At 45.1% G+C, this 27,427-nt stretch overlaps 2 protein-coding genes across 2 annotated transcripts in view; one reads left to right on the plus strand and one right to left on the minus strand.

The window, feature by feature from the left end:
* Nucleotides 1-1,006: 1,006 nt before the first annotated feature.
* Nucleotides 1,007-1,867, minus strand: LOC309548057 (uncharacterized protein; the record flags this gene model as incomplete). Its single annotated transcript, XM_082248024.1, has 1 exon — nt 1,007-1,867. The coding sequence occupies one exon, from the start codon at nt 1,865-1,867 to the stop codon at nt 1,007-1,009; it is 861 nt and encodes a 286-aa protein (XP_082104150.1).
* Nucleotides 1,868-15,963: 14,096 nt separating this feature from the next.
* The window catches only part of PPP1R15B (protein phosphatase 1 regulatory subunit 15B), a 34,602-nt gene continuing 23,138 nt past the window's right edge, over nt 15,964-27,427 (plus strand). Inside the window, exon 1 of the mRNA XM_082244707.1 lies at nt 15,964-17,869. Coding sequence (XP_082100833.1) covers nt 16,097-17,869 — 1,773 coding nt within the window. The 5' untranslated portion in view covers nt 15,964-16,096. The remainder of the gene's footprint in view (nt 17,870-27,427) is intronic.

Raw genomic sequence — 27,427 nt, forward strand, 5'->3', positions numbered from 1 at the left:
ACAATGCACTCACAATATATAAATGCGTTTTCATCAATGCATAAGCACCCAGGGTAACGTAGTGGGCAATGGTGGTCCAGCTCACCCTCTCCACGCTGGTGTCCCGGACCTCCGGAGCCTCCGCTCGTGTCCCCTGTGTACTTCCGGTCGCCGCAAGGTTCACGCCCTGACGCGTTTCGTCATTTCCGACTTCTTCGAAGGGCGTGAACCTCACGGCGCGGCGCCCAGATAAATAGAGAGACAAATGCTGACAGTGCTGACGTCTATCGGATGTTACACCCCTTTATGCTAATCTAGCCATTATACGGCCAAGAGGACTTCCGCCAGTACTATACTCCTGAAAGGTCTTGCAACCTTCCGACCCTGCCCACACTAAGGTCCTTTTTACATAGTGATACTTGCAAACAGCCGCAATGATTACAAAGGGACTGTATTTAATCAAATGGGCATTGGTAACCTTGTGAATTCCAAAGTACTAAGCACACTGTCAGCAACTCTCTACTGATGTCCATCAATAACAAATTCATAATACACTGAGTAAATATGATTTAGACTCATAATGTATACTTTGACATATCGTGCTTGCTAAAAATGCACAATACATCATAAAATCATGACACCCAATACACTTGGTAATAAACCTCATGCATTGAAAATTAAAATTTAAAAATATATTAAAAACAAAGGTACTCTAAATACCCCAATGTAAACATATACACGAATGGCCTAATACTCAGATGTATTAATGTAAAGCCGACATGCATATTAAAATACAATCTATAAGATCCTGAATATATACAAATTCCAATCAATCAGATCAATACATAAATAAGAAGGATAAAAATGAATAAAAACGGTTAAAAAAGGTTTAAAAATGGAAGGATAAAAAGACAAGGATATATGGATATAAATATAAATATAAACTGACCTCAAATAAATAAATGACTATCAAATGTAAATGGATATGGATATATATCCCACAGGCTTCTCAACATTATAGTGTTCATCACGAGTCACTTATGAAACAGTTGAGGTCCAAATCGATGTTTAATCCTTTGGGGACAAGGGCCTGGGTGAGATATATCCACTTGGTTTCACATTTAGATAGCTCTCTCACCCAGTTGGCCCCCCTCCAAGAGGGGGTAACCCTTTCCACACCCCAAAATTGAAGACCACTAGGGTCCTGATTATGGAACCTCCTGAAATGCTCGGGAACACTATGGTACTTAAAACCATTAATAATGTTGGTGATGTGTTCTCCCACCCGTTTTTTGACAGTCCGTTTGGTTCTACCAATATATATAAGGTTACAGGGACACATAAGGGCGTATACCACATGGGTGGTATCACAAGTAATCAAGTTTTGAATTTTAAAATGTTTCCCTATTGCAGGGACCTCAAACTCAACTCTTCTCTTTAAATTTGATTTTGTGAAGGAACATGCCCTGCACCGCCCACATGTGTGAAAACCCTTTCTATTTGGAAAGAAGGTTAGATTCGGAGGATCTAAAACTTTCCTAACTACCCTATCCCCAAAATTAGGGGCCTTACGGTATATAAAGAATGGGTTGGGCGGTAATACTGGACCCAATACCCGATCTTTCTGCAGCATAGGCCAGTGTTTTTTAAAAATCGCCTCCACATTTTTATAATCACTCGAGAAGTCAGACAGAAAGCTCCACTCGTTCGAGTTGTCCACAGATCTATCTTTAGTTTTTAAAACTTCTGACCTTGGTAGATCAAGAATTTTCTTAATCTCTTGATCCAGGGACTTCTCCTCATAACCTTTTTGTAAAAACCTGTCTCTTATTACTGCAGATTGTGTTACAAAATCTTCGTCAAATGTACAATTCCGTTTGACCCTCATAAATTGACCCCTTGGTATATTTTTTAACCACGTAGGGTGGTGGCCACTCATGATAGATAGGTAGCTGTTCCGATCAGTTTGTTTAAAATAAACCTTTGTGGCAAAACCATTAAGATGTCTAAAAATCGTAACATCTAAAAACTGAATATTAGTTCTGTCCCAATGGGACTCCAACCTAATATTATTTGAGTTAGAATTCAAATGGGACATAAAGGACAAAAGGGATTCCTCAGAGCCTTCCCAGATGAACAAAATGTCATCAATAAATCTTTTATAAAACCGTAATTCTTTTTTCGACTGGTTAAAAACATATTTGTCTTCCCATTCGGCCATGAAAATATTAGCCAAACTCGGAGCAAATTTGGCTCCCATGGCCACCCCTGTCTTCTGGCTATAGAAACAATCGTTAAACCAAAAATAATTGTGGGAAAGACAAAAATCTAATGACTTATGAATAAAGCGCTTTTGTTCAAATGGGATGTCATCCCTTTTACTGAGCGCCCAGTTGAGGGCCAGAAGGGCATCATCATGCTGGATGATGGTGTAGAGTGAGGACACGTCGGCCGTCACTAAGAAGGCCGACGAGTCCTCACCCAACAACACATCACCCAGTGATATTAGTAGATCTTTAGTATCCTTCAAAAAGGCCTTGGTAGTGATCACACTTAGTTGGAGGAATTTATCGAGGTATTGGCCTAACCTTGCGGTCACCGACCCAATCCCATTCACTATAGGATGGGCTGGAGGACAGGCCACGTCCTTATGTATTTTTGGGAGCGTATATATTGTGGGAATACGGCACACACTCGGGGTCAAATACCTCTTCTCCTTTTTTGTCAGGGCAAATGCTCTATAGCCCTGATTAACCAAGCTTTTTAATTCCTCATCAAACGTGGAGGTCGGATCAGTGGATAGTTTGGTATAGGTACTCTCATCATTCAACATGGTGGTCAATTGGTGATGATAGAATGGTGATGATCACGAGGTTACCAATGCCCATTTGATTAAATACAGTCCCTTTGTAATCATTGCGGCTGTTTGCAAGTATCACTATGTAAAAAGGACCTTAGTGTGGGCAGGGTCGGAAGGTTGCAAGACCTTTCAGGAGTATAGTACTGGCGGAAGTCCTCTTGGCCGTATAATGGCTAGATTAGCATAAAGGGGTGTAACATCCGATAGACGTCAGCACTGTCAGCATTTGTCTCTCTATTTATCCGGGCGCCGCGCCGTGAGGTTCACGCCCTTCGAAGAAGTCGGAAATGACGAAACGCGTCAGGGCGTGAACCTTGCGGCGACCGGAAGTACACAGGGGACACGAGCGGAGGCTCCGGAGGTCCGGGACACCAGCGTGGAGAGGGTGAGCTGGACCACCATTGCCCACTACGTTACCCTGGGTGCTTATACATTGATGAAAACGCATTTATATATTGTGAGTGCATTGTATTTTGGGTTCGTGGGAATAAAGGATTACTGGTGTTTAGCAATATTACGCTAGTGCGGCTACTTTTTTGTTTCACCATATGCTTGCTGGACGGCTGGTGCATTGTGAGAACAAGAGACGCACACCACTAAAGGAGGCATTAAAATCCGTAGCAGAAGCCGATCGCAGGAGAGATTTTACACACAAGTTTGTTTGCCTGTCCTATGAGAGTAGGAGGGCCAATCTTTTTGGTGAGTTGCCATTTCCCCTGTATGTTCACAACGGTGGAGGTATAGTTAAAGGGTGATCCTGACTCACAGTGGTGACCGCTCCTTGGTGTGGTGGACTATTGCTGGATACTGATACCCTATTGAACCCTGTTTATGGATCCAGGGATGGACGTTTGATTGAAAGCATTGATTATCCAATTGTGTGAATATTTCATGGACTTTGTTTTCTTGATGATGCACAATTTTGTACTGTCTGCGCTACTTATACTTGATTCATTGCCCTGTGGGATTAGTGATTAGAGTATACCTATACATACTATGTATCTATGTCACCAGGATGCACTATAAGAAAAAAGCAAGCCAGCGAAAGATTAAAGGATCTGCTACTAATGGCTTGGTGCAATAGAGTGCAAATAAATGCACAAATTAAAGTTCCAAATGATACAACAAAGTCCAAATAACGTGATTTGAATGGTGAAATATTGTCATTTCTAAGTTCTGCATGCATCACCCACCACCATGCTAGAATGATGAATTAGCTGCTTACCAGACCCAATAGGGTCAATGAGTAAACTGTAAGGCCCCTTTCACACAGGCGGATCGTTCAGATCCGCCTTTCTGTTTTTTTGGCGGATCTGAACGGTCCCCCCATGCATCTTTAATGGGGATCGGATGTCAGCGGAGACATGTTCGCTGACACCCGATCCGATCCGTCAAATTTGGACGGATGGAAACCCTATTTTCCATCCGTCCAGCGGATCGGATCCGATGAGAACGGACCGACGGTCCGTTCTCATCCGATTCCCCCATAGAGATCTATGGGGCTGTGTCCGCTGATCAGCGGATCGATCCCCCGCTGAGAAAAGCGGAGTCCGTTTGACAGACTTACTGTGTGAAAGGAGCCTAAAGGGATCAATCCACAGACGGTAAACAGACTAGGAGATTGAGCACTGTACTCGTGGTGGCACGGCCACCTGCAGTGCGATCTGTGCATACTGACGTCACGACTGTCTCCAACCGACGCGTTTCCCCTCAGAAGGCGTCAACTGGGATTGGAGCTCGCCAAGAACAAGATTTCACCATTCAAATCACACTATTTGGACATTTTTGGATCTTTTGGAACTTTGCTTTGTGCATTTATTTGCACTCTATTGCATTTTAGACATGTTATCACATACTGGTATTTGATATTTGGATGTATGTGTCATGATTGTTTTTGCATTTTATACATGTATTTTCCCTGTGAATTTTATTTTATGACTGCGCACTTCACTTATGCACTGAATCAGTTTTCTCCCGGTATTCAGGGAATCTCAGGTGCAGCAGCTGTGATTGATTACAGGCCAACGCATCTTTTTCATCTTATATTAATAACCTAAAGTGGTAAAAAAAAAACAAAAGCAAAAATGTATTATTGAAGCCTAACAATCATTAGTTGTGGTGGCTGCATCAGTTTTTATTTCTTTGACTTTTTCCCCCTTGTTTTCCTCTGTTTTCACCTGTTAATATGGCCAAAAAACACTTTTCTGTATTAGTGAGTCATAACTCTGGAGGAATGAGAACAGGAAGCACAGCAGGCAGCAGCATTGTAATTGGGGGGGGGGGGGGGGGGGCGCTAGTGTATGTATTAGCAGACTTACCTAATTACAGTAACAAATTGAAGCAAAAGTCCAGCTCACATTTTAAAGGAATTACAGCGAACAGTGTTTTCCTTTTTGAGATAAAGGTTTTGCATGAATAAAAATAAAGGCTGATCATTTTAATCACCTCTTCCAATGTTAAGTGGCTTGTCTCATCCATGTAAATTGATTCATTTTGCTAGAGTTTGGGGTTTTGAAACACAGACTTGCTGCATCACCAGATGAAAATAGAAAAAAGCCTGGTTTAAGTTCTGCTAATTGTTTCTCATAGTTTAGCTACTCCATGCCTCCTATCAGTTTGGTTGGCGTTCTCTGCCCTTTTTAAAGTTCCCCAATATCCTTTTTTTGTGAACTGGTCCCCAAAATTGAACTACATATTCTAGATAAAATCTTTAATAATGTTTTTCACAGGGGCAACATTCTTTCTTTCTTTCTCTCTCTGGATTCTATACCTTTATAAATAAAAGAAAATATTTTACTTGCTTTAAAAACTGCAGCTTCGAATTGCATGCTATTAACCACTTCTGGACCAGAACATTTTCCCCCTTAATGACCAGGCCATATTTTGTGATTCAGCACTGCGTTACTTTAACGGACAATTGCGCGGTCCTGCGATGCTGTACTTAAATAAAATTGATGACCTTTTTTTTTTACACAAATAGAGCTTTCTTTTGGTGGTATTTGATCACCTGTGTGATTATTTTTTTCGCTATAAACAAAAAAAAGAGCAACAATTCTGAAAAAATAAATATAAATATTTTTTTTTCACATTCTGCTATATAACATTCTCAAAAAAAAAAAAATGTAAAAATCAAAATTTTTTAACATTTTAGGCCAATTTGTTTTTTGCTACATATTTTTGGTAAAAAAAATTGCAATAAGCGTTATCGCGTCTACTTACTACGGCAAAGATTTATGTTATTTTTATTGGTTTTTTTTACTAGTAATGGCGGCGATCTGCGATTTTTAGTGGGACTGCGACATTGCGGCGGACAGATCGGACCCCTAACTGACATTTTTTACACTTTTGGGGGGACCAGTGACTTTACTACAATAATCAGTGCTAAAATTATGCACTGTTATTGTAATAATGACACTGGCAGGGAAGGAGTTGACATTGTGGGTGATCAAGGGGTTAAATGAGAGCCAAGGGGAGTGATTCTAGCTGTGTGGGGGCGTGGCTTCTGAAATGATCATAGAGACCTGTGATCCTATATAGAATGATCACAGGGGCTCTGTGATCATTCCAGGGAGAAGAGCGGTCAGCTGTGTTTACAACAGCTGACCTTTCTTCTCTCTCACCGTGGAACGATCACGGGTGTCGGGCAATCGGAGCCGCCTGACCCATGCATCGGCTTCCCCGCTGCGAGTGGGGGCGGGAGCGCACACTCACCCCCTAGCTGCCTGCTCGCGACTGACATAGACCTGCGTTGATTTGCGGTTAATATGTCTATGATCTACCACAGTGGCATATACTCCATGGGTGCAATGTGTGCGGTGAACTGTCCCCTTACACATTGTCCAGCAATGAGGAAACACTGTTGTGTTTTCTGTATTTTCTGCAGCTGCGATTTTCACTCGCAGCTGCAGCAGAAAATATTCATGTATGCGGAGGATAACAGTGTCAGTCTAATGCTGGCTAGTGGGTCGCTTTTTCCAGGAGAGCTGTGGTTGGCCACTACTCAAGCCAAACACTGTCCTGCTAGTCCCACCTACTAGACCCGGGAAAAAGAAAGAAAAGAAGACACACTTCAGACAGAGGAAACAGTCCAAATGGTATGCTGTGTGGCTATATTTTGGGATAGAGGGCCAGGTACTACTGACTTTCTGACCTTTGTGTAACCTATTCCGGATCTCTGAACTCCAGGTCACTTACTCCTGACCTTCAAACTCTGCACCACTCCTGTCTCCTGAACTCTACATCACTTACTACTGACCATTGCACTCTGACCTCTGACCTTTTAAAATTAAGTGTTTTTATCTTTTCAGTTTGTGCTTGTTTACAGCTTGTGGTAAATGTTACCCAGATGTTTTTATATGAACATTAGTAATATGCCCTGAATTGTTTGACATTATTAGGTCCAGCAGAGCATCATTTCTAGCTTGGGCTTCCAAAAAACTGTACCATAAATATGACTTGCAGCAGATTTATAAATTTTTATCCTTAGACATTTCCAGCAGTGCCATTACTCCAGTCAATTTCAGCATAGTAAAAATCTCCTTTTCTCTATCGTTCATCGACAGACGCAGCTCCATCATCTGTAGACCAATGGGTTATGCTCCTCCTACCAGGAATAGGCACTAGGCAGGAAAAAAGTTTAACCATGCCTATGGGGCTGTCCCTGTAGGCATAACCCCACACATTCTGCTATCAGTAATCAGTTTGTTTCTGCCTAGTTTTAGGAATAGGACCTGGCTCCCTGCTGGGACTTTGGTCTTGGCTGTTAACAGGGAAATTTGTGTTAGTTGTATTTTTTTTTTTCATAAGTTAGTTCCTGAAGGACCAAGATCCAGAGGAACTTACAAGCAACAGCAGGCTGTGGCTTCGCACTTGATAATCTAGATCCTTAAGGTCTCCCAGCCTGGCCAGCGAGCGTGAGCAGGTTATAGTCCAGAACTAGGCCTCGCCACGACAGTGTCTCGAGGGACGCGATGACCTGGAACGCCCTGAGTCGCAGCTTCCCCCTGGCTGACAGCACTCCCATCCCGGGTGGGAGGTGAGCTGTTTCAGAGTGGCGCCCACCTGGTATCGCGGTATGGTGAGTAGATTGTCCACCCAAAACCGCTGGCTGTCTCGGGGTGGACTTGGGCCCCCTCCCTGGAATAGTCAGACCCATGTGCTCCCTCGGTTCCCCTGGCCTCTCGGAGGACTGCTCCACTACCCCTAGCTCGTTTTTACCTTGTGGGGCTGTAATATTGCGGGTGTTGTGGCGCTGCATTGGTGGGGGTGGCTTGTCCTGATTAGGTCCCTACCTGGGGACCTTCAGATGCCTACTGTTCTAGGACCACCATACCCACCATGATTATACGGTTTGGGAATATTGCATGAAGATCAATGCTGCACATGCTGTGTACTACCTATGGACTATAAAACACATTAGCCATTATCTACCTCTGCACAGTGTCACTTTTATTATTTATTTATTATTATTTTTATACGGTTTAGTATGCTCTATAGGGTCCACCCTGCATAATCTATTTAATATTTAGTATACTATTTATACTCATCCACTAATACTTATTATTTATAGCACTCAGTCACTTAGCACTGCACACCTTGTTGCATTGCTCTGGATCAGCACTTTACCTTTTATTACCATTCATTGTTTGTTTCTTTCCTGCCACCATTATTACTGGACTCACCGTTTAGTCGTCCAGACCTCTGCACTTTATGGCACCAGTCACTTTATTTATTTTGGGTTTGTTATAACCTTATCCATTGTATGTTGTCAGATTGTATTGTTGTAACCATTTACCAGCACCTGTCACCTTTTCCAAAGTATTGCCATATTATCATCATTTGTTGCTGGACCCACACTCCATACGTATATATCCAAGCCACTTTATACAGCTTTTGCTCTTATTATATTCTTCCCAGACCTTTTCATACTTTTTTAGCATATTGCTGTACTCTCCATCTTCCTAGGCAGCGCCATCCTCCTCCCCACCCTTCCTTGCACATTTACGGATTTAACCTTTGGTTATATTTGAGGGAGGCTGCAGCCTATTCTTCCCCTTTACCATAGCGCGGAACACATTTCTTTAATATACATGATTGCTCAGTGCTCGGGCTTAGGGCCAGGGGGGTACAGCTGCAGTATCAGACTGATGTGTCATATATATGTATATGACATATAACATATATAACCATATATGTACTGTAAATATGTGTGTTTGTTTTTTGGTTTCTCAAACTTCTCCTTTAAAGTGAAAGTGGTTCTAAAAGCAGAATGTAATTTTTTTTAATCTTAATTCATTCTACCTTAGCCCCATCTTGATCCAGCCATGTTGCACAAGAGCCTTGCCTGTCAGGCATTTGTCCTCCTGATTGGCTGAGACATAGTAGCGTGCGCCACATTGGCTACTGTAAATCAAATCAGTAAGTCAATGAGGGGAGAGAGGGAACAGGCCCGAGCCTCTGCTGCTGTGGGGGCACTCGGCAGGGGCAAGAAGCCCAGGCGTGGGACCCGAGTAGAGGAGGATCTCGATTGCTCTGATGAAAATCACTGCACAGAACAGTTAAGTATAACATGCTTGTTAATTTTAAACAAAATAAACCAAGACTTTAATATCACTTGAAGGAAAAACCCTTTTTTGACGGACACAGTTGGAAATTACAGTTGGCACAGTCCAAGAAGAAAAAAAAACCTTGTAGGAGGATGGGGCAGACCTTCATGGCACATAAGCGGATTTTTCGCTCCCCCCAGCAAACAAATCCAAACCCTTCAAGGCCTCTTCGGGAAGCGCCAAGCTTCCCTGGCCCTTTCCCTCCAATCTACGGCTCTAGCTGGTCCATCTGTGGGCCCTGTATGGGGCTGTGCAGGATCTGTTCCTTTGGGGAGTTATTATCTCTGTGCCCGAGTTGGAGCGGTTCAGAGGTTTTTACTCCAACCTGTTCACAGTTCCCAAGACAAATGGGGTTCATCCCATCCTGGATCTCAGGGCCCTGAATGCCTTCCTACGGGTTCACAATTACAAGATGGAATTAATTTGCTCAGTGGTAGCTTCCCTCTGACAAGGAGATTTTCTTGCCTCCATAGACATTAAGGACACCTACATGCACATTACTATTTGCGAGGGGCATCAGCAATTTTTATGCTTTGCTATTGGGGAAACGCCTTGGGTGTTTGCCAAGGTCTTGCCCTGGCCTTGCTGAGATAACAAGGGATTGCTGTGATTGGCTACCTGGACGGCTTGCTCCTACGTGTGGAGACCCACTTGTTCCTGCTAGACAGTGTGGAGATCACCATGCATTCTCTACAGATTTTTGGTTGGACCCTAAACCTCAGGAAGTCAGTGTTGTCCCCTTCCAAACGCCTGGAGTATCTGGGACTGATCCTTAATTGGAGCAAGCAAAGTGTTTCTTCGGTCGGACAAACTCCCGAAGCTCCGGTCTGCGGGCCAGCAGCTCTTGGCTTACAAGTGGCCCTGCATTTTTCCATGCAGGTTTTAGGCCTAATGGTGGCTCCCTCTGAAGCGGTTCTGTATGCCCTGTTTCATACGAAAACTCTGCAAAAGAAAATCCTACTTGAATGGAACAGGTCTTCTGTCTCTTTGGACTTTCGGATTCGCCTAGAGCGATCCATGAGGGCCTCTCTTCTCTGGTGGATGAGTTCTCCAGCTCTACGAAATGAAAAGTCCTTCCTTCCCATTCCCTGGACTGTGTTCACGATGGATGCCAGCCTGTCGGACTGGGGAGGAGTCCTGGGATCAGACTTGGCTCAGGGTCGCTGGACTCTGGAGTTAACTTGACTGCTCATCAATGTCCTGGATCTGCAGGCGATCAGGTTGTCACTGGCACATTGGACAGATTGCATAAAGGGTCTGCCACCCAGGATACAGTCAGACGACGCCACTGCGGTGGCTTATGTCAATCATCAGGCGGGTACGAGAAGTGCGGCAGCGGCGATGGAGGCAGCTGCCATCCTTGTTTGTTCTTGCTCTGTCCGTTATACACATTCCAGGCATCAAAAACAGGAAATTGGGTTATCTCAGCCGTAAGACGCTGGACAAGAGTGAGTGGTTCCTACATTCTGAGGTGTTCCATAAGCTCTGCCTTTGCTAGGGGATGCTGGACGTGGGTTTTCTGGCATCCCGTCTCAATTGGAAGGTTCCACAGTTTGGGGCAAGATCATTGAATCCTCTGTCTGATGCGATATTGGTGCCTTGGGATCGGTACAATCTCAACTACGCCTTCCCTCCCCTTTGGCTGATTTCTCTTCTACTACGCAGGATAGAAGCCAAAGGGATCCTGGTCACACTGGTGGCCCCAGATGGGCCTCGCCGTCTGTGATATGCTGATGTGGTCTGATTGATGGTGGACGCTCCCTGGCGGCTGCCTCTTCGGGAGGACCAGTCTTCCACCCAGATTTACCATCGCTGGCTTTGATGGCGTGGCTATTGAAAGCCAAGTTCTGAAGGACAGTGGATTGTCTGGCTCTGTGACTATGACTATATTAAAATCATCTAAGTCTATGTCCCAGAAGATTTATCATCGCACCTGGAGGGCCTATATTGTTTGGTGTGAAGCCGGGGGTTCCATCCTTGCTCCTTCCCGGTGGCTTGGATGTTGGCCTTCTTTTAATGTGGTGTGCAACAGAAGCTTGCATTGAATATGATCAAGGGTCAACACTCTGCTTTGGTTGTTTTATTTCAGTGTCCCTTTGCCACGCATTCTTTGGTTCACACCTTCGTTCAGGGGGTTCGTCATTTGGAGCCACCTGTGTGCTCACTGTTGCCACTGTGGGATTTAAACTTGGTGCTTTTGGCTCTTTAGAAGCCTCCTTTTTGAGGGCATTCAGCATATTCCCTTGCTTTCGTGGACTGTTGCCTTCCTAGTAGGTATCGCCTCTGTGCAGCAGGTTTCGGAAATTGGAAGTTTAGTTCTGTAAGCTACCTTATCTGATTTTACACAGGACAAGGTGGTGCTTAGACCTCCCCCTTCCTTTCCATCAAAGGTAGTGTTGGATTTTTATTAATGAGGACACTATCCCTCCTTTTGTGTGCTCTCGGCCATCGCACACCTAAGGAGGTGGCTCTGCACTCCCTGGACGTGGTTTGCGCGATTCATGTGTATCTCTCCATGATGGGGGGCACAGATTGGATTACGGCAGGTAACACAGGCTGCGTTTATGGGGGACAGGCTTCAAGATGGCGTGGAACAAAGGCTGCCTTATGGGGGACGCTGGCTGAATGACGGCAGGCAACACAGGCTATGTTTATGAGGGACACAGGCTGCCTGATGGGGGACAGGCTGGATGATGGCAGGGACACTGGCTGTGTGATGGGGAACACAAGCTGCGTTTATTGGGGACACAGGTTGGATGACGGCGGGTAACAAAGCTGCCTTATGGGGGACACAGGCTGCATGATGGGGGACAGGCTGCATGATGGCAGGGACACTGGCTGCGTGATGGGGGGGGGGGCACAGGCTGTGTGATGGGGGACTGGCTGCATGATGGGGGGCACAGTCTGGATGACGGCTGGGAACACAGGCTGCCTTATGGGGGGAACACAGGCTGGATGACGGCGGGTAACACAAGCTGCATTTATGGGGGACACAGGCTGGATGACGGCGGGGAACACAAGGTGCCTTATGGGGGACACAGGCTGCATGATGGGGGACACAGGCTGCGTTTATGGGGGACACAGGCTTCATGACGGCGGGTAACACAGGCTGCAATTATGGTGGGCACAGGCTGCGTGATGGGGGGCACAGGTTGGATGACAGCAGGTAACACAGGCTGCGTTTTATGGGGGGATACTGGCTGCGTTTATGGGGGACACTGGCTGCGTTTATGGGGGACACTGGCTGCGTTTATGGGGGACACTGGCTGCGTTTATGGGGGACACTGGCTGCATGACGGTGGGGACACTGGCTGCATGACGGTGGGGACACTGGCTGCATGACGGTGGGGACACTGGCTGCATGATGGGGGACACAGGCTGTGTTTATGGGGGATGCAGGTTGAATGAAGGCGGGGGACACAGGCTTCATGACGGTGGGTAACGCAGGCTGTGTTTATGGGGGGCACAGGCTAGATGACGGCGGGTATCACAGGCTGCGTTTATGGGGGACACAGATTGCCTTATGGGGGACCTCCCATATCTCTGTGCCAAATTTTGGACCCTGGACTCATTCAGGGTCCGAGCTGTGGCCCCTCAAAGTTCGTCTACGTGACTGCACCTATAGTACACCCCGCCTGTGATCCAGCATGTGTCCCCCGCCATCATGAAGCCTGTGTCCCCCATAAACGCAGCCTGTGTTACCCGCTGTCATGAAGCCTGTGTCCCCCATAAATGCAGCCTGTGTCCCCCGCCATCACCCAGCCTGTGCCCCCCACCACGCAGCCTGTGTCCCCCATAAATGCAGCCTGTGTTATCCACCGTCATCCAGCCTGTGTCCCCCATAAGGCAGCCTGTGCCCCCATGCCACAGCCAGTGTCCCCGCCGTCATGCAGCCTGTCCCCCATCACGCAGCCAGTGTCCCCCATAAACGCAGCCTGTGTTACCTGCCGTCATTCAACCTGTGTCCCCCATAAACGCAGCCTGTGTCCCCCGCCGTAATCCAGCCTGTGTCCCCCATCACACAGCCAGTGTCCCCGCCATCATCCAGCCTGTCCCCCATCACACAGCCAGTGTCCCCGCCATCATCCAGCCTGTCCCCCATCACGCAGCCAGTGTCCCCATTATGCACTGTTCACAATTGTGTTTTGGGAGAGGAACTATAAATCCCAGCATGTACTTTCAAGCTCAGATTCACTATTTTTTTTTTTTTAGGAACTATAAATCCCAGCATTCCCTTTCAGCCTTAATTGTACATGATACTGTGGGGGATTTTTACTGTGCAGGGGTTATTATTTGCCAAAAGCTCCAACTTGTACACTGTCTGCAGGCGCATGCGCGGTAGTATTTTATTGAGCTGCCAAGAAGTCCAACTCTCGTGCACGAAGACGGAGTTCTCCGTGAACGGGCATTGCCACTCGCGCATGCGCAGTAGTATTCCATTGCGCTGTCGAGAAGTCCCAACTCATGCACGGAGTTGGATTCCTCTGTGAATGCGCTTTCAAGGCGGTGCATGCGCGGTAGTATTTTATTGAGCTGCCGAGAAGTATATCTCTCGTGCACGGAGACGGAGTTCTCTGTGAACGGGCATTGCCATGCGCAGTAGTATTCTATTGCGCTGCCGAGAAGTCCCAACTCATGCACGGAGTTGGAGTCCCCTGTTCACGGCAGCGCATGCGCGGTAGCAGTAAATTGCCGAGATCTCTGACCAGAAGTGGTGAAGTTGGAGATCTCGGCAGGTTGGAAAATTCGGCAGTACAGGGGCCCATTCACTTGTACAAAGATCTCGGCCGTTTTCAGAGGAAAAAACTTCTCTGTTCTCCCTGTGAAAACTGAAGCTTCATAACCAGGGGGCCAGAGGAGATCATTTTCCTCTAAAAACTGCCGAGAAAAAAATTCTCAGTTTGATAAACGTACACCTTTGGAGGGATTTCCTCTTGTTTTCAGTGTAATTCCGGTGTTCCGTGAAAAATCCATACCGTGAGAAAACCATACCCTCGTCACTTCCGGTTCCGCTACGGAGGGTATGGATTTCTCACGGTAGTTAAACATGCGGCGCTTACATTAAAATAGCTCCTCTGAAACGTAAATCATCTCCGCTCTTCGCCCTGTCACTGCCCTCATCTCCGGTAATAAATATAAAAGCGGATCACGGAGCCGCGATCGCCGTCACATTTACATCTCATACACCCGCCGCCGCTTTTATATTTATTACCGGAGATGAGGGCAGTTACAGGGCGAAGAGCGGAGATGATTTACGTTTCAGATGAGCTGTTTTAATGTAAGCGCCGCAAGTTTTACATTAGACACAGTGCCGTGAGAATTTCATGCCCACCGAGCATGCGCACTTGTCTAATTCTTTAATGTTCAATCACGTATCCGGGGCTCTGAGCATGCGCACTGCTGCGCTGCTCAGCTGTTTCAGCCCGGAAGTGACGAGGGTATGGTTTCTCCACGGGGTATGGTTTTTTAACGTTACACCGGTGTAACGTTAAAAAACCATACCCCGTGGAGAAACCATACCCTCGTCACTTCCGGGCTGAAACAGCTGAGCAGCGCAGCAGTGCGCATGCTCAGAGGCCCGGATACGTGATTGAACATTAAAGAATTAGGCAAGTGCGCATGCTCGGTGGGCATGAAATTCTCACGGCACTGTGTCTAATGTAAAACTTGCGGCGGGTACATTAAAACAGCTAATCTGAAACGTAAATCATCTCCGCTCTTCGCCCTGTCACTGCCCTCATCTCCGGTAATAAATATAAAAGCGGCGGCGGGTGTATGAGATGTAAATGTGACGGCGATCGCGGCTCCGTGATCCGCTTTTATATTTATTACCGGAGATGAGGGCAGTGACAGGGCGAAGAGCGGAGATGATTTATGTTTCAGAGGAGCTGTTTTAATGTAAGCGCCGCAAGTTTAACTACCGTGAGAAATCCATACCCTCCGTAGCGGAACCGGAAGTGACGAGGGTATGGTTTTCTCACGGGTATGGATTTTTCACGGAACACCTGAACACCTGTGTTCCGTGAGAAAAACCTACCTGTGAGAAATGCCTAACCTCGTCACTTCCGGTGTACCTACGTCAGCACCTAAGTCATTGAACAGCTGAGGGCCTGACAAGAGCGCATGCTCGGAGGGTATGGATTTATCACGGTAGTGGGACAATACGTAAAGAGAAACCTCCCCCAATGGACACAGATGGCAAAAGATAACCTAACAAGTTTTATAACGTTTCTACTCCATCCACATTAGAAAAAAAAGCCTAAAGTTCTATTCTAAACTCCAACATGTAAAAATGTAGGTTGTTAGGGAGCACGCCCGTATGCGGAGCTGTAATTCAACTTTTGGATATGCATATTGTAACACTCCGCTAAAAAAAAAAACATAAAACGACGATCACTGGGCTAGTTGGGCGCCTGTGACAGTCTCGCGATAACTTGCGGAAGCTCGTAGCTTCCGCAATGTTGCGTTGACAGCCTTGCGTCATCTCGCTCCGCCCATTCGACGTTCTTTCCCTCGAAGCTTTCCAGCTGTTGGAGTAGTACCGGTGTGCGCTTTGTGGCCGGCCGGTCTCGTGGTCGCTTAGCCGTTAAGCGACCCTAATGGCTACCGTTCACCTTCTGGAAACATCCTGGAGCTTTGTGGGCGCGGCCTGATGTTTACTGACAAGAAGGACAGGTCCTCCCCGGGACTCCGGGCCTTGCTAGGCCGCTTCCTGCGCGGCTTGCACCCCTATCGTCTTTTAGAAGGGGTGGGAGCTGCTTGGTCTTATCTAATGGGACCCTGGGAAGCGTCGTCCTTCCTCCCTTCCGGTTGGTTGATTCACAGGTCGGTGCGGTCTGGTGAGTTGCCTGAGGTACTTGAAGCTCTGGGTTTGCGCTCAGGGTCCTGGGAGGAGCTGGGAGAATGCTTAGAAGAACTGGGGACCTGGAAAGAGCTGCTTCCTCCTGAGGTTGGAGACGATCTGGACCTTCTGAAATCATGGAAAGGTAAAGATGAGGAGGAACTCTCCACCTGGCAGAAGGTTCATAGTAATATGCAGGTGTTGTGGGGGCAAGGATTAGCCTGGAACGTTGCTGCACAGCCCAACCAAGAAGAGTGCCATAAAGCAGCCTCTGCCCACCATATATTGTCTTCTGCTGACCAGACATTGATAAGTGGAGCCCAGCCACAGTCTTCCTCACTTGGTATAATATCATGTATCCTAAATGTAGGGACAGGTGGGGTCCAATGGAAAGACGACCCTAGTCAGATTCAGCATATCCGCAACAAGAGACTCCGATTTCTGCAGCAGAACAAGACTCAGGAGGTTGTCAAGCAAGAAGCTAGTGAGAGAGAACCGACTCAAACCATAGAGCCCAAACTCCTAGATCCTATGCACTTCTCATTACCCAACCATGATGTTTGTCATTTAGATTTGTCCGTGACTCAATGTCTTGAGGCCCAATGTAAAGAAATCCATGATCAGTGTGAGCAGTTAGCAGCTTTTAGCTTGACACCGGAGTTTCCAGAAATGAATGAGAAGTATGGTTTCTGTGACCAGCAACCCATTGTAGTTCAAGAAGCGGATAAGTCAAACAACCACCAGCATTTATGTCCTGATAAGGACCAAGGATATCACAGTCTGGAATACTTGCAGTGCCCGCCTCTTTCACAAAATCTTACCACAGGTGAAACCCCTGAACCCTGTGAGTTAGACGGAGAGTCTGTATTATTTGCCTTGCCAACGTGGCTATTAGCTTGTCCAGATGCCCAAAACAATGAAGACATGGACTCTGATCTCCAAGATGAAATTCCTATTACTTCTGTTACTGTTTGCACAAATAAACATATTGGCTACATTTTGGGAACAGTTGTAAGCGATGATGATGATGATGTTGATACCAGTCCATCAAGCAGCGATGAATGGGACGAGGATGACGATGATGGCTTTGACAGCGAAGGATCAATGTCCTCCACAGACAGTGAAACTTCTGTCCCTGAAGAGGTCCTGTGGAGTTCATTTTGTTCTGCTGATCCTTACAACCTTCAAAATTTCACAGCCTCGTTACAAACTGGTGTTACAACTGGGGAAGACTCAGTTTCTTTGGAAACGCAGGATCAGCCTCAGTCTGATGAAGAATTGTGGTGTGATAGTAATGCAGAGTCGGATAGTGAGAGTGACTGTAGTGCTGATGAACAGGAAAATCTAAGACTTTGGAATGCCTTTTTAAAATCCAATGATCCTTACAACCCCCTTTACTTTACAGCCCCTGTGCAAACATCCGACAAAAAAAGACAGATTAGTGAAATTGCCAACACAAATTCAGAGATGGTTTGTAGACACCTTCCAAATGAAAAAGTAACCTTGGTTACACATCATTCTTATGACCTCCAGCAACAGCAGTGTAAAGAAACGTACAATGGTGCCAATCTTGGACCTAAAAAGGTATATGATGGCTATAAGCAAAATGATGTGTGTAAATAATGTGTGTTCCACAAAACCTTCTTTTATTAACAGTGCATTTCCATTTACGACACTGATCCCCAGCCTTTTTTTGGCACCAGGGACTGGTTTCATGGAAAAAAAATTTCCATGGATCAGGGGGAGGGAAATGTTCTAGGGATAATTCACAAAGTGTACAGTGGCAAATGTTTTACTACATTGTTTCCTATGTGTTGTGTTCACACTGCAAGGCAGCCTGTGTTCTGAAGCACATGGCAATCAATGTACAGCAGCATAGCGTACTACTGAGGTGCGCACCACACAATCCACCCACCTCAGCTGGGAATAGACAGCTTTGGTGCTCCAGCAGCTTTACATTCCCATGTCAATTCCTGCTGTGTGGCCTGGTTCTTGACAGGCCATGGACCAGTACCAGACCCCTAATTTTACAAGGCTTGACAAATCTGTAGAGAAAATAAAACTCTGGTGTAGGGGAGTAGGTGACATTTTTAAAGCTCTCCTGTAAAAAATGTTTTAACATTTGTTTCTAGTATAGCTGGCCATGCTTTTACACACTTACATTCCTTGGACCCATTCACTCCACAGCACTGGAATGGTGCTTGCTGAAAATAGTAATGCATACAGTCATTTTTGTAGCAGCAGGTTGCAGTAAAAACCACTACATTCAAACCTGAGTTTGAAAATAACTTAATGGAAGGACATTTAACATTTCACTTCAGTTCTAAAAAAGGAAAACTGTTAGATGCAGCATGTAGGACTTTTCAAAACACACCACATTGGTAAAGCAGTGGTGTGAAGAAGGGTCCCATGGGATTTAAAGGAGAAACCTTTTTCTTGCAAGGTAGAAATGCACTAAAAGTGTATCAGTGTAAAAGGGTCCTAAAGCTGAACTCTGGCCAACATTACTTTCTTCCTGTGCAGTGGGGCTGTGCCTGCACTGCAAGGGTTAACTGCTCGTCTTATTCCGGTGGAGAGGACAGGGGGAGATATACTTACCTGATCTGGCAATCTTCCCCATGCAAGCCCAGTCTGGCACCCCCCCCCCCCCCCTCCGCTCTCCAGCAGTCTTGAAAATGCACTGTTCCTGACCTCCGCATGTTCAATAGACAGGAACAACACCCCTGGACTGTGGGGGAGCATAGTGTTTTTTTTTTCTACAGGATCAGTTTATCAGGTGAGTATGATCTATGTGCTCACCCCTAGAAAAAAAACAAGCATTTGACCTATGCAGTGCAGGCACAGCCCAACTGCATGTGAAAAGAAAAGGTGTCCAGTGTTGGGTTTTACAGTGGCATTCCAGTCAAACCCTAGCTAAGCCTAAATCTGCTCCTACCTCCATCCTAAGACTATTCTATCTGTAAAAGATAGGTTCTGTATACTTTTCCTGGAGCCTCCTCTACACTAAAGCTGGTCATGCGACCAGACTGCCGCTGCTTCAGAATAGGAAAGTATACACATCTTTTCTTTTGAAGGCTTAAAAGAATAGTCTCAGAATGGGGGTGGAAGTAGATTTAGGCTTGGGGTACAGCTGGAATTTAATTTTAACACTTGGTTCTCCCAGCTGCCACAAGATCACCACTGCTGCTGGTGTGAATCAGCCCTAAAATTGCTTGCACACTTCTAATGAATAGTCCCTTTTTATTGTGTGTGTGGTTTTATATTTTTTGTTATATATTATAGTTTTGTTTTTGTTTTTTTATACATAGTGCTGCTACTTGAGTCACAGCATGAAAGTATTGGCATGTACTGTAAAAGAGGGTGGGGTTTCAAAAAAATAAAATAAAATGTAGTCCCCTAAATTGGATGCTGCATTTGTTCCCAGCTGCATCTGCACTGAGAATGGATCGATCAAAGGCCGCTGATCGTTCAGTTTTCCTCTGTGCTCTGAGTATAGAGCCGCTGGGGTGTGGAGGAAGTGGGAGCGGCTGGCTTATTCTTCCATCATCTCTCTGATAGGCTAAGCCAGCTTGGTCCTACTTCTTTAATCGGCAATATTTATGGCACTGTTGAGATTTTTTTTTTGCCACTACCATATACTTAGATTTATCTCAGGGAATCCATTTCTTGTTAGATTATCTAAATGCCTCCTTTTTAGTAATTCTAAATACATAATTGAGATTTTAAATCCGTCTTAGAAATTAAAGAAGAAAAATTAGGTTTTCCATTGCTGGCCTACTTCTGATAATGCTGATTGCCTGGCTGTGTCTGGCTTCAGTATTCCTCAGCCACCCAGGATAGGTTTATATTTTCTTATCTCTATACTTGTTCCACATTAGTGATTCAGATGGAAGAGCGAGCCTCAAGCATTTTTAGAATTAAATCCTTCACGTTTCCTAAAAAATCAAGTGTCGCTACATTATGCTTAGGTGTGAATGGGGCCTTAGTCACTGACCAAAACATAAATCGAGTTCTGATTGAATACTTATTCAGGGCCAGTGCATGAGTATTGAAGCTTTAAACACCCATGCTACTAGCATTTAAAGCGGAGCTCTAGCCCTCACCCTCCAAAAATTAAGTCAGCAGCTAAAAATACTGTAGCTGCTGACTTTTTTAATATTAGGACACTTACCTGTCATAGCCCGGTGACGCGGGAAGGAGGAGGAGGCCCGAACTTCCGCGGTGAGGTCTCCCAGAAGTGGGGACGGTCCTGTCAAAATCAGGTACCCACTAGGCCCTGTTTTTTGCTGCAAGGTGTATTCAGTGGATTAAAGAGTTGGGTCTCTTGCACGGGGGGGGTCTTGTCTGCTTCCTGGCATTTTAGTTCGCCCAGCAGGTAGTACAGTGTCCGGCCCCACTGCCTCCAGCTTGTCAAAATCTATAGCAGTCTGCAGCTGGATGAGCTTAAGACTATGTGTACTGAGTAGTTGAGGGCTTTCAGCCTAGTGCGACTTGGTACAGCATTTAGCCCCATCCAACTGCAACCTGCTATTGACTTTACTAGGCTGCAGGCAAAGGGGTTGGAAGTTGCACCTGTGCTTCTCAGGTGTGCAAAAATGCCAGGAAGCACACACAGCAACTAAAAACAACGCTGTGTGCAAGGGTCCTCAGCAAAAAGCCCTGTGCAAGACCAAATTTTGGACCACTCCCCACCAACTTAACCTAGAGGCACTTCTGTATTCTCTTCATCTGTTAAAAATGGACCCTTAAGTAAAGCCGGGTACACATGGGACAAATGTTGAGACATTTGCCGGTCCAAAAAAAAAAAAACATCCGACATTCAGCATGTCGGTCTGTTTGACAGAAGCCGGTCGTGCATGCTGGAAAACCAGCAGCTGATCGAAGTGTTTTTACATAGTGAGGTTGAAAAAAGACATCAGTCCGTCCAGTTCAACCTATGATGTGTGTGTGTGTTTGCTGTTAACCGTACATTGTATACCCCTGTATGTTGTGGTCTTTAAGGTGCCCATCTAATAGTTTTTTTGTCCCCCCTATCAGAATACAATAGCTCATCTGGGGAGATCGGTATACTAACTTTGCATAGTTGGTATAGCGGTTCCGACCCACGGGGTTGAACAGACAAAAACTAATAGTGTGTACCAGGCTTAACAGAGCAGTTATCCACACTTAATTGCATAGCGCATAGCAAATAGCAGTAAGATTGTGTGTGTATATACTTTAGGTAATCTATGCGCACAAACCCTTCTCCATTCAGATCTATGTGGCTGGGTATTTCACTGGGCTGCTCTACCTGCAGAAACGGGGGGGAAAGAACCCCTGGACCTTTTTTTTTTTTTTTTTTTTTTTTTTTAAATCGCGGTGCACAAAGCCAAAGGTGCTATGGCACCATGCATTTTGGGACACCCAAAAAGCGTGCTGCATTTGCCAATGCATGGAGGTGCTATTAGGAGTTAATGACATCCCTGTGCATCTGCTAAAGTGCAGTGCATTTCTTTTGTGGGTCAGAAATGAGTGTGACCACAGATATGTGAACCTAGCCATATTGCAGCTTTTGAGTTGTTCATTAATTTGCCCACACCTGTTAAAGGAAAAGTTAATCATAAGACATAGGCCTTCACTAAAAACATTGAAGGACATGGGATTAGTCCGTATGTTTGGTTTTATGTATGCTTTTGTGTTTGTTTGTTTTTCCCCCAACCTAGAGCTGTCTAAAGCCACATTTTTTTCCAGCTCTGCTAGTATTCTGTGCAAGTGGCTTACTCTGCATGCTGACCTCATTGGGGTCTCTCAGCTCTGCCTCCATTCATAGAAGTCCTTTTATTTTTTCAGTGAACACAAGGTATTTGCTGAGTTTGCCAACGTGTAGTTGAAATCTAGCTTGAATGATATCGTTTTGCCAGTATCGCTTCTCTTCTCCCTCTGCTGCTGATGTCATACACTGATCTCATTTAGACATAGTATGGGGCCATGATGGATAAGAATGGCAAGGGATGATCACTAAAGGAAACTTACTGTGTCGCATCCAAAAATGCTTTGCCATTCACCTTCCACTACTTTCCATTGCTGTATTTAACCATATGGTGTGAAGCAAGGCTAAAAGATTGTGTACTTCACAGATTTTGAAACTGAAGATTCACAGAAAAAGGAGGAAGTGTCAGTTGGAACCATCTAGACATACCAAAAAAAAAGCTGGACTTTCAGGGGCACATGAGAGAGATATATGCAACTCAAATTCTTAAAAAGGATACCTTTATTGAACACAATGTTTAAAATCAGTGAGAGGTGGCAAGACCCCCACTTGAGGACAGTACAATACCTGAAAATAGTAAAATGAAAGACAAGGCCATAAGCCATATAAAAAAACATATTTTTCTACATTTGTATGCATAAACGAATTGGTCAAGTGGTAGATCAGTGGCAGCATACACACAGACAGGCATCTCTAAGAGCTAGGGAGAAGCTCTTGGATGCCCTCGCCCGCCGTGAGATAAACTGCAGGTCTTGGAGGAGGACGGTTTGAGCTCACCCATCTGAACATACCCACTTCCAAGGCATTATATTTCTACCAAGTCTTTAACACTATACATCTTGGGATTATCCCCATATTAGTAACTATGGGATGCACCGAAATGAAAATTCTGGGCTGAAACCGAAAATGCAGGATGCCCTTGGCCGAAATCTATTTTAAAATAGATAGAAGAGGGGCATACACCAAAAACAGGCAGCGACGTACACCTGTCGCTGCCACCCTGTCACAGTATATGGACTGTGACGGGTTGGCAAGAGGTTAATTTAATTATCAATGGTATTTGTATTATGCAGCATGAGGGGGTTAATGTATTGCCACTGCTGGTCACTGATGCATTAGTGACCGACCAGTGGTAGTTAATTAACCCCTTTGTGCTGCATTAGTGCAACCAGTATCAGTGTTAATTAACACTGGTTGCACTGATACTGGTTGCACTAATGCAGCACAAAGGGGTTAACTGCCACTGGTTGGTCACTAATGCATCAGTGACCAGCAGTGGCAATACCTTAACCTCCTCATGCTGCATACTACTAACACCATTGGTAAGCTCGCCTCAGCTTCCCCCCTCCACTGCCTTCCAGTTTCAAAAGACGCGCCTCTGGCCGGCGGCCCACCTCCCTGTGATGTCACTACTACTACAATCTGTGCATGAATGAACTAACATACCGGGCGGGAGGGCAGGCGAGCGGCCGCTAATAGCTATAACTATGTGAGCGCTTCACTTCCCTGTCAGAGGAGATACCCGCATGACAGGGAAGTGAAGCTCACATAGTTATAGCTATTAGCGGCCGCTCGCTCTCCTGCCCGGTCTGTTAGTTCATTCATGCACATAGTCGTAGTAGGGACATAATTGAGAGGCTGGCAGCCGGCCAGAGGCGGGACTTTTCCAACCTGCACTGCGCCCTCTTCCTTCCTCACGGCGGATATTAATTTCAGCATTTTTAACCCATTTGCGGCCGAAATGGGATAGGCCAATTTTCGGCCGAAAATTTTGGTGGCCAAAATTTCGGTGCATCCCTATTAGTAACCACCAGGGACTGAATCTGGCATTCACCAAGACTATTGGATTACTAGCTCAAGCTAGTTGAATCCTGAAATATCGCACTCCTTGTCCCTGATACTGCATTGGGATACATCTTATGAGCTCTAATGTACATTTAAGGCGTCCTTCCTCCTACTTGTCCCCTGTGACCGCCCGGGAGCCATTACCTGCCATACGCATACTAGAGAAGGTTGGTTCACTTTTACTGACGCATATGCACATATAGTTTTTCTGAGTAATAAGGGTCCTGATGAAGCTTACTGCGCAACGCGTCAACCTCTTAACCAAGTGTACTCTTCAACAGTCAAGTACAAATCTTGATCTACTACTTTTTAAGAATTTGAGTTGCATATATCTATCTTATTATGTGCCTCCCAAAGTCCAGCTTATTTTGGTATGTCTAGTTAGTTCCAACTGACACTCCCTCCTTTTTCTGTGAGTCAATTTGGATGACGGCACCTGGTTCCTTTTTGCTGAAACTGAAGATTATTTTTCGTGATGTTCGATTTGTTTTTGTTTTCAATAATCAGCATAATTCGTTAACTTGGGTAGATATGTAAGTTGTTGCTGTAACTTTGGAAGCAATATGAAAGCATTCCAGGTAATGACTTCCCAAGAGATAATGAGACTGATGCAAAGGACTGAAACTTAAACCTGCAACAAGATCAAGATGATGTAACGGTTGGACAGACAAAGTTGTCTACTGGGAACCAACATGCAGCATAAGCAGTAGGAAATACAATATACAAAAATAAGTCATGAGGCATATAGAAGATTGTTGTATTTAAAAAGAAACCTTTTCTCAGAGGGTTTTTTATTTAACAAGTTTTATGGTACATTATATAGGTTTCTACCTGGGAGAAGATGTATTACTGGTAGGTAGTTAAAGCAGTATTTACACCCAACCACAAACAATTACATTTATTATATTGCAGTTTACCAATTCTTACATTTGATGGCTGCACTAGTTTTTTCTTTGTAGGATATATTTTTGTATCCTTGTGCTGTTCCTGCCTGTAAATCCTGTTTGTTTTTCAACAGAGCATGCTGCTCTGTAGAGGATTGGGACAAACCATTTAAAAAGTGTTCCTATACCCACAACAGTAAAATCTGTCTGTAGATGCAGAATAGCATGTTTTTTATACTCGCCGTGTCATTTAAGTAATCCTTTGCGTTGTGTAAAAAGGCCTTATGATCCTGTATGCACAGACTTTTTAATATAGCACAAAATAAGACAAATGGCAACTCGCAGAAGCCAGAAAACAGGCTATTTAGGATAGTACAGTGATACGGCTCCTCCTGGTTCATTGACTGTCCATTCAACCTGATCCAACAGCCTGGGGCACTGTGGTCTGTGGGAGAAGATGCCGGCAGTCTCCTGTTTACTTCTAGGTCCCAGGCGGAGGCCGTGAAGAGAAACGCAGCACGGGGAGAGTCGTGTGACATTACCGGGGAGCTAGGCAAACCCAACGCGTTTCTGAGCGTGCGCAAAGCTCTAACTGAGCATGTGTGCTCTTTCTTCAGAAAACTAATGCAGCTATCAAATATGATTGGTAAGCTGCAAAATATTAAATTTGTGGTTTTGGGTTTCATACCACTTTAAATGCAGTAGTAGCTACACTCTTACCAAAAATATTGGGACACATGCCTTAAAACGCACATGAAATTTAATGGAATCTTAGTCTATAGGGTTCAATATTGAGTTGGTCCACCCTTTGCTATAGCAGCTTCAACTCTTCTGGGAAGGCTGTCCACAAGGTTTAGGAGTGTGTCTTTGTGAATGTTTGACCTTTCTTCCAGAAGCGTATATATGTGAGGTCAGGCACTGATGTTGGATGAGAAGGCCTGACTCGCAGTCTCCGCTCTAATTCATCACAAAGGTGGTCAGTCGGGTTGAGGTCAGAACTCTGTGCAGGCCAGTCAAGTTCTTCCACCCCAAACTCCCTCATCAATGTCTATGGACCTTGCTTTGTACACTGGTGCGCAGTCATTTTGGAACAAGGGCCAACCTCAAACTGTTCCCAGAAAGTCGGGTGCGTGAAATTGTCCAAAATGTCTTTGTATGCTGACATCTTAAGAGTTCCCTTCACCGGGAAAATAGGCCAACCCCAACCCCTGAAAAACACCTGCACACCACAATCCCCCCCCCCCCCCTCCACCAAATGATTAGGGCCAGGGCACAAAGCAAGGTCTGTTGACCTTAACCAGACTGAACACATTTGGGGGGAATTAGAGCGCAGACTGTGAGCCAGGCCTTCTCTCCAACATCAGAGCTTGACCTCACAAATGCGCTTCTAGAAGAATAGTCAAACATTACCATAGACACATTCCTCCTTGTGGACAGCCTTCCCAGAAGATTTAAAGCTGCAAATGGTGGGCACTCAATATTGAACCCGAAGGGCTAAGACTGGGATGCCATAATCGGTACACAAACTGACAATTCAGATGAAATTGGTATCAGTCTGGAGTGCCGTACACAGATGAGACCCTTATCTTTGTGAGCATCTCAACTGGGTGACTATTTTTCAGTGAGCATGCATTTTAGAATTTTTAGGTTTTTTTTTTTTTTTGTTTTTTTGTTTAACACCCATTCTGAACAAAGTTGCTGAAAATACTTTTACTTGTATCAGCAGCTGCAGATGTAAAATTTTAATCTCTTTGTAACCAGGCCAATTCTGACACTTCGCTCCTACATGTAAAAATCTACTTTTTTTTTTGCTAGAAAATTACTTGGAACCCCCAAACATTTTTTTTTTTTTTTAATTCATTAAAGTTCCCCCCCCCCCCAAAAAAAAATTGCTTTTGAAAAACTGCTGCCCAAATACTGTGTGGCATAAAAATTGCAACACCATTCATTTTATTCTATAGGGCCTCTACTTTAAAAGAAAAAAAAAAAACTATAGATCTATTGCTCAAAAAAATAAAGGAACACTTCTTTTTAATCAGAGTATAGCATCAAGTCAATTTAAACTCCTGGGATATTGATCTGGTCAGTTAAATAACAGAGGGTGTTGTTAATCACTTTCAGCTGCTTTGGTGTTAATGAAATTAACAGGTGCACTAGATGGACAACAATGAGATGACCTCCAAAACAGGAATGGTTTTACAGGCAGGGCCACTGACCTTATTTTCCCTACTCCTCTTTTCTGACTTTTTTTTTTCTCTAGTTTTGCATTTGGCTAGGGTCTGTGTCACTACTGGTAGCATCAGGCTCTACCTGGACCCTTTAGCAGTTGCATAGGCAGTCCAACTCCAGGATGGCACATCAATACATGCCATTTCCTGAATGTCTGCTGTGTCTCCCAGCACATTCTCGAGCATGGAGGAGATTCCAGAAGACAGGCAGTTACTCTAGGAGAGCTGGACAGGGCTGTAGAAGGTCCTTAACCCATCCGCAGGACCGGTATCTGCTCCTTTGAGCATGTATCAACTGAATAAACACTGCCAGAGCCCAACAAAATGATCTCCAGCAGGCTACTGGTGTGAATGTTTCTGACCAAACAATCAGAAACCGACTTCATGAGGGTGAGCTGAGGACCCGACATCCTCTAGTTGGCCCTGTGCTCAATGC

This window comes from Pelophylax lessonae (genome assembly GCF_965119305.1).
Source record: "Pelophylax lessonae genome assembly, chromosome: 2".
In the NCBI taxonomy this organism is placed as follows: Eukaryota; Metazoa; Chordata; class Amphibia; order Anura; family Ranidae; genus Pelophylax; species Pelophylax lessonae.